This window comes from Urocampus carinirostris, chromosome 4 (assembly GCF_059441175.1).
Source record: "Urocampus carinirostris isolate Australia breed hairy pipefish chromosome 4, RoL_Ucar_1.0, whole genome shotgun sequence".
In the NCBI taxonomy this organism is placed as follows: Eukaryota; Metazoa; Chordata; class Actinopteri; order Syngnathiformes; family Syngnathidae; genus Urocampus; species Urocampus carinirostris.
In genome coordinates, this window is record NC_142352.1 from 20,815,315 (window position 1) to 20,828,218 (window position 12,904).

The following is a 12,904-nucleotide window of genomic DNA, read 5'->3' on the forward strand; positions in this document are numbered from 1 at the left end:
GTTTGACGTTTGATGCCGATTTTGTTGATTAAATAGAGTATTTAAAAAAAAGTTTACACCCCAGTTCAAGGGACGTGTAGCGCCTACCTGTGAAAGAGTGCAGTATGTGTATAAAAGAGTATAGTTCTAGTCTTTGCATGGCTATAACTGTGTCTGGTCTGAAAGTAGAGTTCTGGCCGATCTGTCTTTTCAAATACATGTGAAGAAAATTACTAGAACCACTTTCTTCCATCTTCGCAACATTGCTAAAATTCGTCCTATACTGTCTCAGTCGGATGCGGAGATCATAATTCACGCGTTTGTTACCTCCCGTCTCGATTACTGTAATGCACTACTCACCGGTCTCCAGAAGTCCAGAATCAAGTCTTCAGCTGGTACAAAATGCTGCAGCGAGGCTTTTAACTAAGACAAAAAAGTCCGATCGCATCACACTGATTTTGGCTAACCTGCATTGGCTCCCAGTTAGCCTAAGATGTGTTTTCAAGGTTCTCTTAGTATTATACAAAATCATACATGGACTTGCTCCCTCATATCTTTCAGATCTGATTTCCCCCTATGTTCAGGTCCGAAGCCTTCGTTCTGAGAGCGCCGGTCTTCTGGTGATCCCAAGAGTCAAGAAGTGTTCCACTGGTTCGAGAGCGTTCTCCATCCGGACACCGGTGCTGTGGAACGCTCTCCCCCCTGAGATCCGATCTGCAACCTCAGTGGAAATTTTTAAATCTAAGCTTAAAACACACTTCTCCTCTATAGCATATGAATAACCTATACTTTTCGTGGACAATATCTCTGTATTATTTGTGATTGCAACATCCTTTGCTGTCTGGTAATCCTGAAGGGGGATGCCACATATGCGGCCTCTTCTCAATGTTACTTCATTTTCCTCATGTTGAGGTTTTTGAGTTTTTCTTTGCCCTTATGTTGGTTCCAGATCAGGGGATGATGTAATAATAGTCTGAAAAGTAGTCTGTGTAATAACCTGTGCAGCCCTTTGAGACTTTTTGTGATTGAGGGCTATACAAATAAAAATGACTTGACTTGACATATGTGAGAGTATGACCTTAAATGTAAAAGAAAGTATAAACTACCTCTCAAATGGCTTCTCGTGGCTAAGCTTGACAATAATGTACAAGCAGTGGTGTTCGTGGCTGTTTGCCTTCAGTGCTAAGCTCCGCCCCTACATGCCACTTCCTGCTTGCGGATTGGACAGGGGGCGGGTGCTTGATATATGCAAATAAGACTGTGGGCGGCCGCGCCTGTTTGTAAATGTGACGTCAAAAATATGAGTAGGAGAGGGGAGGGAAAAGAAGGGGGTGTTGAACGTAAGAAAAAAAGAAAGGAGAGGGAGAGGGAGAAAGATAGAGAGAGAGCGAGAGAAAGAGAGAGAAAGAGAGAGAAAGATAGAGGAGAGAGAGCGAAAGCGAGCGAGCGCTGAGCGGAGCACCGCCGGCGGCCCATTGAGGAAAGATGGCCACGGTCAGTGCAAACGGAGTGCTGCGGGAGAATGGATTCAGCACCACGGACAGCGGCGTCGTCAGGATGAACGGGCTCAGCCTCCTTAGCCAGAACACCATCCCCATGAAGGACCACGACGCCATCAAGCTCTTCATCGGCCAGATCCCCCGAAACCTGGACGAGAAGGACCTCAAACCGCTCTTTGAGGAATTCGGCAAGATTTACGAACTTACGGTACTGAAGGACCGCTTTACCGGGATGCATAAAGGTTGGTTCCGATCGCTTTTAATTGTTTGCCGTCCCCGGCGCAACTACACTAAACTGTGACCTCGTTTATTTCTTTTGGTGGGGAGGGTGGGCGATTGTTGTTTTTTTGTTTTGGGGTAGTGGACCTAAACGAACTATTTAACACGCGCGCGATAATTTGCGCGAGCACGTGAAAGGGGGGGGGGGTGGCTGGCAGTTACTACACGCCTTTGTGCGTGTGTGCGTGTTTACGTTCGGGAGCGTGAAAAGGGGCGGGACCATGCTGTGGTAGCTTGTGCAGCCCTCCACAACAAATAGCACGCAGAACACATTCAGGCGTGGGCGGGGAGGGAACTTTTAGAGAAGGGCTCTCAAACTCGAATTATTTAGGGGCTGCCAGAACTAGGGTCTATCGGTGAGTTTGGGCTAGATGAGGTTTTCTCCATGAAAAACTCCCATGAGAACATTCCACTCTTCTCAAATTTATTTGAACATCGCTACACAAAATCTAAAAATAAAATAAAAAACGGTAAGAAATAATTTAGAAAACAATAATACAGTCAATATTTATTGAATCCACAATTCCTGTTAGCTGAACTTACATTAAACTTTTCATAAGATGGTGGCCTCAAACTACCATTCTCGGGACGATAGTTTATACCCTGGCCGTGAGTTTGAAACCCAAGCCGGTACCAAATACAGTAATCCCTCGCTACTATGAAGTTTAATTTTCATGGTTTTGCTACTTCACTCACTTACCTCGTGCGTTGAGTTCTGCATTCTGATTGGCTAAACAAGATTCAAGATTGTCTTTACTGTCATGTAGTAAAAATGGCAATAACATTTTGTTTGAAACCCTGGTGTCCAATTATTATCAAAAAAGTTTAAAACTAAGAAAAAAATAAAAGAAAGGAATATGTATGAACACAAATCAAAGGACTATGCACATATATTCTGTGTTGTAAATCTACATAAAGGTATGGCGGAGTATGTGGTTCCGTTGCTCACAGCCTATAACTTTAGGTCCTGCAATTGAGGGGGGTAATAAACTTAACTAAAACTGTGTTACCGGTAGTTATTTGTAAAAAGAAAAGAACAATAAATATATACTGGAAATCTTTTTACATTACTTTTATTTGTAAGTAAATGCTTGGGCTTTTAAAACATGTTGTTTGGTTTGAGTGTGTGATAAAATAAAATAAAAAAATATAAAAATTGTAAAACAAATACTGTTTTTACTTCACTGATTTCGCCTTTAATGGGTTCTTTCGGAACATAACCCTGATAAGATAAATGAGGGATTACTCTACATGGTTAGTAAATATATATAAAAGTAAAAACATAATCACATGACTCATTATTCCACATGGTGGCCAGAATCACTGTTTAACAACTAAATTGCAAATGGTGGAAGCATCCTAGGAGACAGATATTTTCCATTTCATATATTGTCAGATTAATTTGTAAATTTACAATTCCCCCCCTACCACCAGAACACACACAACATTGTGAGGCGACCACATATGAGAATTAGAATTACATTTATTGTTGTTGATAACAATTTAATTAAGATTGATTAATGACGAGATTAGACATGGCACTCCAGAATAAACACGAAAACTAAAAAGGGAAATAAAAAGATAAATGGAAGTTGGATTAAATGGGCAAAATATTTATACGGTAGTGCTGTGAGACTCACCTAAAATGTAAATGCATTGTAAAGGTAGAGCAATGGAAACTCGGTCTAATAACATTTACGTATAACATATAACAGTAGTTATGAAATCAAAATATTTTTTTTCTGTAGATACAAAACAAAAAACAGCTTTTAAAGAAACAGAACAAAACACAATTATATGTATAAACACAACATTGTGAAGTAAAGATATTAGCGAGGAGTTAACAGTTGAAGATGCCAACTTAGGTAATCAATTAATCCATAAATGCTTCTGTTTTGGTTAGCAACCATGTTGAAACTGGCTTAGCAGTTTTACAAATCCAGCATTCGAAATGTTATCCATCCTGGTTTGGGGTGTGGCATCTACTTATCCTCCAGCACAGTGGCCACTGTTTGAGGCAGTGCGCCCAATGCCCCGGCTGTCAACCGGCGCAGTGCCATGAAGCCTTCTGCTCGCTGTCCCTCCCGACTGAGAGATCAGTAATCACCTGGTAATTACAGCGACAAGCCGCTGATTACGCCGAGATCGATCACTTCTTAACGATAACCAAAAAAGCGAAGGCGCAAGACTTTTTCTAGGCACCGGGAGCTATTAAGCCTAAAGTCCATTAGCAGAACTTTAATTGCTTTCTGCACCTTTCCTATACGTTTAAGCGCATGTCTGGTGCCGCTAGATGCAAAGGCTGTGTTTGTGTTGCAACAGGAAATCATTCTAGTGTATTGTCTTTTTGAATGTGTTTGAGTTTTGTAAAGTATTAGAATTTTTGAGTTTGAAAAAATATTGATTAAACAGGATACCTGCTATCAGTACTTACTCTTTCCTTCCTTCCTAATATCTGTCACACATCTTAAAAGTTTAGGGAAGAAAATAATTGTCAAATAATCATATTTTAAATTTAACAAAATATATTTTAAACTTTCGCTTAACTGAGATTTATTTTAATAGATATGTATTTAAAATTGTATGTATCAGTATTATTTTTATTAAATTAATTTTGAATGATAATTTTTTAGTGAACCCACTTTATTGGTCATATCTACCAAAATGTACATCTTTTTATTTTATAAAAATATTTAAATAATTTTAAAAAGAATGAAACAATTTCCAATTATATTCATCATCTCACCTATTTATAAAAAATGGGAAAAAAATACAATGGGACATTAGCAAAATAATTTCATATGACAAATGGCACATACATTTGCTACCTAGGTTTATTTCACCAAAACTTTAATAGAAAATGAATGAATGAATGAATGAATGAATGCATGGATGAATACATGAATAAATAAATAAATAAATAAATAAATAAATAAATAAATGGAAAACAAAGTAAAACGATTAAAAAAATAATTATTTCTACAAATTTATTTTCGTTTTGGCTCATACATTTCTTATTCGACTAGAAAATACATTCTTAACAAAACAATGATAAATTAAGAAAAAAACATTACTAGAAAACATTGATACAACTGAAAATGCCAAAAACCTGAAATTAGGAAAATGCCACAAGTGTTTTAAAATATATCAAAATGTGTTGTATATATATATATATATATATATATATATATATATATATATATTACGACTGGCTGGCAACCAGTTCAGGGTCTCCCCAGCCCACTACCCGATGATAGCTGAGATGGGCTCCAGCACCCCCCACAACCCTACTGAGGATAAGCGGGGCAGATAATGGATGGATATATATATATACATATATTTGCAGTGCACATGCTAGCCAATATGAGCCAAAATAGATTGAAATTTTGGCTCATATTGGCTACTATTTTGGCCCATATTGCATTACTATGTAGTTTTGAGTGTAGATGTGTCACTACGTGTTTATATTTAAACATATTCGGTTTTAATGCACAGAATATTGATTTGGGGCTAAAATGTCTGCATGTCAGTCATTTCCACATGGGTATTATCATCAAGATTCACAATCATCCCCCTCGGTGCTTGCCGTCAAATTATGTATGATATGTAAGGCGGTGGCTACAGTTCATGATCTTATTGATCACGTTGAAATGAGTTCAGCTCGAGCAGCCTTGAAAAGTCTCGCCCACCCCCCCGGCGCCACCTGTTCCGCCTTCGCTCCACCTATTTCTCCTCTGTGATCGATTAAAACAACATCTCCTGTTGCTGCTGTTGACGCTCTGTCCTCGGCCATCCCTGAATGTCAACACGGAGGATGATGGGAGGTACGACTTGGCTGAGGAGAGGGATAATCCTGTTCCGGAGACCGATCCCAGGCCTAGGCCTCTCCCGGGCGGACGTGGGCTCCCGCTGTTGGTCCGATTTCAGATTCAAAGTCACTTTGTCTACACTTTTAATGAGATTCCGCCAATGCATTACAGTTATGAGTTCTTGCCGTGGTGTAACACGTGTTTGTGCGGTAGTGGGGACCCGGGCAGGATGCAAGGAAATAGGATTAGTGCCATTAAAGAAAGCCAAAGTAGGTGAAGTGAATCAGCAGCTGTGTTGCCTCAAGGGTGGGGTGCCCGCTAGGGGACTTATGCAAGCTCTCATTGGCTGAAAGCGATGACACTTGTAGAGGAGGCCTTGTATTCACAGCTTGCATGTCATGTTCGTTTTATTTTTGGATTAAGCGAAAAGATAGCTGCACGCAGACTCTTTTTTTTATAGTCACTTTAAAGGTGGGGTGTGTCATTTGAGGTGCCCTTAATAAGTTGAAAGTAGTATATATATATATATATATATATATATATATATATATATATATATATAGTGCTGTTCATGGATCAGTTTGTGTTTGTCAAGATACAAGATACTTGAAGAGGTTATGTTCCCTTATGCTGGAGAGAACATGCCCTTGAAATGGATGTTTCAACAAGACAATGACCCCAAAACACACCAAGAGAATTCTTGGTTCAGAACCGATAAAATAATGTTGTAAAGTTGCCAGCACAATCCCCAGATCTCAATCCAATCGAGAACTTGTGGAGTGGTATCAAAAATGCTGTTTGTAAGCAAAACCAAGAATTGAAAATAAATTGTGGAATGTTGTTAAGCAATCATTTAGTGAAATAACTGAAAGGTTCCACAAGTTGGTTTACTCCATGCGACCTAGATGTGAAGCAGTTATATAAAACTGTGGTCATGCAAATTATTAGGATTGGTAAATCGTAACTCAAGAAAAAAACGTTTTGAGTATGTACAGTCGACAGCAGACACTACTATTTTTAACTATTTGCCCAATTGCACAGCCTTCTGTGTGTGCCTATTGTGAATGCTGGGTCTTGTTTGTTTTCTTAGAATCTTTTGCACCTACTGGTAACTTTTCTGTCATGTAACAATAAGAAATATATTAAACAAACAGGGATATTATGGTTCGTCACATTGAACTCCTATTATTTTGAACAGAACTGTATCTATATTAGACATCTTTCAAATGTTTCTGAAAAGGACTGAAACATATATAAAGGTAGAAAGCTGATTATTGTATGTACAGTATCTTTCCTCGAGTGCCGAAAGCTTGTTGGTGGTCTCAAAGTGGTAGTCAAGTTCCCAGGAGAGAGGTGGGAGCAAGCGCCACATGATTCCCCTGTGCTGGGGATCCACAGTCTGGGTCTCGCTTTTTCTATCAACAATTTGCAGTAGTTTGTAGATGACTCAGAGCGACGCGGTTGAAGTTGTTATGCATCAGCAAAAGTCAAATTGACTCATAAGTAAGATTCACATGAGAGTTTTCTCACTCATGGCTCAGTATCAATTTTATCCACCAATATTACTATTACTGCAGATTAAAGTATCGGACGTGCCTAGATTGTTCTAATCGTTTAGCGTCCAAGATTTTGGGTTACATTCTTGCTTGAGGAATGTAAAAAAAACATCTCAATCAGTGTCCGAGGACTAATCTCCTGCAAAAAAGGAAATTAGAAATCACATTGCAAACACAAAAAGGGAATACATAACCACAGAAAGTCTATCAAAACGTAAAACTTATATCTGGAATATCAACACTGCAAACACACGAGAGCCGTCCGGCTGCACCGTTTAAAATGTGGAAATAAAATTGAAGTATGCCTGTGAAAATCCATGCAGGTTTAGAGTGAGCATAATAATGTTGTTTCAATGGTGAAAGTATTAGAACAAAACTGCATTGTACGAGTATATAGAAGTGATGTACTCAATTTAATGCATTGACCCTCCAGTTCTCTCCCACAGAAACCTCATAATTTTTTCATTTCAACAATTTCTGAAAGCCCACCAGAGAACCACAAGGGAGTGCCTGCATGTGGCTTCAGAGCAAGTTTAGTGGGTGGAGACTTCCAACTTTTTTTGTCTCATATTAACTCAACTCAATTTTATTAACAAATCCCATAAAACAGTCACAGCTGAACACAAAGTGTTGTAGACATAAAATCTAGTTAACAAAAAACTTTAAATAGATCATTAAATAATAAAAACACTTTAAAAGTCAGAAACTAATTAAATAATAAAACAGTAAATAAAGACTCATTCTGTGTTAAAAGCCAAGGACTAAAAGATATTTTTAAAATGCACAATAAGGGAGCTGATGTGCAAGGGAAAATTGGTCCAAAGTTTGGCGGCAGCAACAGATAGAAATCATCTTCCTCTGTTTAGCCAATCAGAATAAAGCCTTTGTGGGCCATGAGAGCCTGGTAGGCCTTCTCTGCTGGCCTAAAAAACAATGAATCATGTGATATCAATGATATTTTGTCCATCAATATATGTTAATTAATGTCTGATGCTGTTTTTTTGTGCTATGCCTGTATAAAGACATAATTGATGGTAAACATAGAAGACAGAATTTCCAAATTGCTTGTCAGCTTTTCTTAATTGCATCTCTCCTGCTTGCGTTGCTTCCTGACTTGTGCTTTCATACCTTATCCTTTAACCAAACTAATTTCAGGATAACTTGTTGCTAGCCTCTGATATCTGCCCATGGGCCTGGAATCTTTCATCTGCAGGCATCCTTGCAGCTCCACATCAATGTGAAATCGCTGTGTGTGTAGCCATTCACATTTCGAATTGTTTCAAATGGGCCTGCATGAAGGCGTAGTGAACCGTACAGCTTTCACAAACATAGAGAAGCAGAATTCACCAAAACGATAAACCCACTACACAAGCAAATGAAGTACAGTATATTCAATGTGTTTTTGGGTGCTGTGCCTTATAATGTATATATTGCGGGAAATGCAATATAAATACACATTTTTGACACCTGAGTATTTTTAAAAAATCAAGTCAAGTAATGTTTATTTGTATAGCCCTTGATCACAAAGAGTCTCAAAGGGCTGCCAGATCAAAGACTATTGCAAACTACAGACTATCATGACACCATCCCCTGATCTAAAACCTACATGAGGGCAAATAATACACGGATATTGTCAACATAAAATATAGGTTATTCATATGCTATTGAATAGAAGTGTGTTTGAGGCCTAGATTTAAATGTTTCCACTGAGGTTGCAGGTCGAATCTCAGGAAGAAGAGCATTCCACAGCACCGGGGCCCGAATGGAGAACGCTCTCGAACCTGCGGATCTCTTCTTGGCTCTTGGGATCACTAGTAAATCACCCCTTTTTAGAGCGAAGGCTCCGGACCGGAACATATGATAGAACAAGTCAAGTCAGGTCATGTTTATTTGTGTAGGCCTTAATCACAGGGAGTTTCAAAGGGCTGCACAGACTATTGCAAACTACAGACTATTATTACACCATCCCCTGATCTAAAACCAACATGAGGGCAAGAAAAAACTCAAAACCTCAAAATGAAGTAAATGAAGAAACCTTGAGATGGGACCGCACATGAGGTAATCCCCCTTCCAGGATGACCAGGCTGCAATATATGTTGCGGCATTAGCTCAGGAGGTAAAGCGCTTGTCTTGGGATCAAGAGGTCACAGGTTTGATTCCCGCCTCCTCCGTGTTATAGGTCGAAGTGCCCTTGGGCAAGACACTGAATCCCTGATGCCCCCAATAGCAGGTAGTTGCCTTGCATGGCTGACGCTGCTATTGGTTAGTTCGTGTGTAAAAGGGAAAAGTGTGAAGCACATTAACTTAAGAAGCTCTATATAAATGCAGCCAGATTACATACATTTAAACAATAAAAAATAAAATAAGATATAAAGCAATTCAAGTATTATAAAGAATAAAAAAATGAAATTTTAATTAAAAGGATGACCAAGTGTGCAATGAATGTATTATCATAATCATTATATATTTAAGAAATAGAAAGCACTAAATAATACACAATGTCTCTTGAAACATTTTCCCGGCTCTAATTTCTGGTTCCAGTTCACAAAACGGACATTGTGAGTCCCTTAAATGAAAGAAGACAACATTCTGGATGGATAACAAGGCCTGCTGTCGGTACTCCTTGTTCCTCTTTATGATTTGAAGTGGGTGCACACGTCTTCATCTGCAATGTCTCAAGCATTAGTCGACTCGTGTTTGTTGTCAGGTAGCTGAAAATATGGGAGGGGGAATATTGGCTTCTTCTAAGCAGAGGGCACGGTGCTCGTCAGCCCAGGTTGCTCGGCTCCGCATCCATCATTTTGGGCCGGCACTATATTATCATAACACTTAGTGTCAGCCGCGAAGCTAGCGTGCACCGCTCAGACGCGCTGAATAATGGCGGGGGGGCAAAGCTGTTGCTCCAGTAGCATTATTTATCAATCCGTCGGCCATGGAGAGAGGAGTGCAGGACCCGCCGAAGCAGGGGGAGCCTAATCGTCCTCATCCATTGTGCGACCCGTCGGTGAGAAATAAACTATGATGGGGCGCGTTACTGGAAAACAGTATTGGGTTGCAGTCACGAGTTACTTAGTTGTGTTTACCTCAGGATTACTGGCAAGCAAAAATAGCGCGTTACTCAGAAAATGACTATGCAGTTACGAACTACTGTATATACTCGCATAAAAGTACAACCCCCAAATACTGCCTTAAAGTAGCCACATAATAAAATAAATGGAAGCAAACGTGTACACCAATCTTAAACATTTTTTCGAGTAAAATAAACAAAATATGAATGCATGTGCTACTTAGCTAGACAAGTCTAACTAACCTAACTAGAAAGTAACACGATAAAAACAAGTTTTGAGATCTTCAGAATATTGCCTAATATCACCCTGATACCAATTATTGGGATTGATGGAAGGAAGGGAGTAATGAAGAAAGTAATGAATGAGAGAAAGAGAAAAAAGAAGGGAAGGAAGGAAATAAGCAAGGAAGGAAGGAAGGAAGACAGGAAAAATGAAGGGTGAAGGAAAGAAGAAAATAAGGAACTGAGCAGGAAAAAGGAAAGAAAGCCAGAAAGCAAGAAAAGTACGGAAATTCAAGCAGAAAGAAAGCAGGAAAGAACAAAGCATGGAAGGAGAGAAGCCACGCTGGCAACGCCTTTCTTCTGCAGTTTGAAAGAAGAAGACAAGAAAGAAAAAATGAAGAAAAACACAGAGAGATCATCAGAAAGATCATCAGAAAAATCATCAGAAAGAAAGAAAGAAAGAGAGAAAGAAGAGAGGATGGAGGGAAGGAAGGAAGGAAGGAAGGAAGGAAGGAAGGAAAGAAGGAAGGGATGAATGTGTGACATCCTTGCATGAGTGCATCCTCTTCTTGACTCATATGAACATTATTATTTAATCACCAAAATAATTTCAATTTCACTCAAAGAGATTGGAGCATTTTGGATGGACCACACCGGCCGTCTTATAGAAACTCAATGCACAATAGATATATAGATAGATAGATAAATACTTTATTCATCCCCGTAGGGAAATTCACACTTCCAGCAGTACCCTTTTGTTGTTTATTAACAGATTAACAGGATGGCCTCGGGGTGCTGTGTTGTAGTTTAGCAACAGCGGAGTGGACGAGGTCACACGCTAGGCCAAAAGTTCGACGTCCCTGCAGCAGATGGAAATCTTTGTGCCCAGGGTTACACCATCTTGTGTCCACGTAGATAGCGAGTCCTCCTCCTCTCCGCTTCCTGCAGGCTTTTGTGTCTCTGTCCACCCTAACACCGCTGAAGCCGGGTAGCTCCGGGTAGCTCCACGTTAGCTTCCGGAACGCTAGACGTGAACCACGTTTCTGTTAAACACAGCAAACTGCACTCCCTGTATGCTTTAATGTTTTTCACCAGCACAGCCAGTTCGTCGGTCTTATTTGGTGGAGAGTTTACCATAATTACGGACGGTACCGAAGGCTTATAACGCCGCTAGCCGCTTAGCAGCCACGATAGGGCTCTCTCATCACGCTGGCACGAACATTCTTCAGGGCAATGAGTTGATCCCTCAAATAAATGCATTTTTGTGCATTAAAACCCATAATGATAGGGTGGAAAGTAATCCAAAGTGTAGTCGTCAAACGGGCCGAAAAACACAGAAGATAAAAGCAGACAATTAAAACAATAAATCACAAAAAGAGCGAAATTACACGGAGCTGCTGGAAAGGCTGCCGCTCGCGGCGGCGCCTATGATGCAATGTCACGAGCGCGCCCGTGTGGCGGTAATCCGAGCTCATACTTACTTTGAATTTCGACAAACGAACCATCGCCGAAGAAAGTTCCGAAAGTAATCAAAGCGATTGTGTCTGAACTGCTTCCCTTTTCCATTTCAAAGGAATTTGTGGTGCTTCGCTCGCAATGATGGGAAAGTCAATCGTGGCCACCCCACTTAACCTGCACATCACGGGACGCCGCCACTTCCCCGCTTCGCAAACGACACACTTTATGTTTTCATTTTCCAGCTTTTGTCCGTTCCACTTGCCGGACTACCGCGTCTAATTGCTTCGCAAACTTTAAATACTGACGTCAAATATCGCTTTTGATCGCGTCTGGGAGCTCGGAGAAACTTTATGGCGGCGGTATCAAACATCTGGCGCGCCAGGGAGACAATCCTGAGGGAAGCACAAGAGAAAAATAACATGCATAACGGTGTATTAAATATGACCGCTGGAAACCACGAAAACATGGCACTACTCGCAAAGCACCCACTGTAGTATTATCAGCTGACTGCTGTTAATCAACCAGAGAATATTGAAGAAACTCATCCCGATGTTGTTTGACTTAAAATGAATTGAATGTACGCGCCTTTAAAGGAAATACGAGAAATACAAATGTAAAATTAGACACATGGGTGTCTTAGCAGAAGTCTAGAGACGCTTAAGCTCCTTTCTCTAATAGATAAAACATCTAACAGCATAGTTCCCATTTTCAGGTACCCATTAAAAATAAAAATACAAATAAAAGGACTTTTGAATCATGATATCAATCATTTTAATTTGTGTTTTTTTGTCACATTCCAATCTGCATGTTAAATAAACCGTAGTGGTTTTTACAAATTCACAGTAAATACACATGACAAGACATCAAATCTTAGTAAAGGAAACATATTGATCATCAAACACTTTTTAAAAATGCTAGGGAGCGACGAAGGAGTGCCTTTTTTGATCGGCCCCGGAGCAAGTTTAGGGTGGAGAAGTCCAGGTTTGTTGGTGATATAAAGCATCTTCCTCTATTTAGCCAATCAGAATGCAGAAC

General features: G+C 39.8%; 1 protein-coding gene across 5 annotated transcripts in view; it reads left to right on the top strand.

Annotated features, from left to right (window-relative positions):
• Positions 1–1,382: 1,382 nt before the first annotated feature.
• The window catches only part of celf6 (CUGBP Elav-like family member 6), a 305,217-nt gene continuing 293,695 nt past the window's right edge, over positions 1,383–12,904 (top strand). For all 5 annotated transcript variants that reach the window (XM_088333899.1, XM_088333900.1, XM_088333901.1 and 2 more), the window contains exon 1: positions 1,383–1,720. In XM_088333899.1, coding sequence (XP_088190025.1) covers positions 1,465–1,720 — 256 coding nt within the window. In that variant the 5' untranslated portion in view covers positions 1,383–1,464. The remainder of the gene's footprint in view (positions 1,721–12,904) is intronic.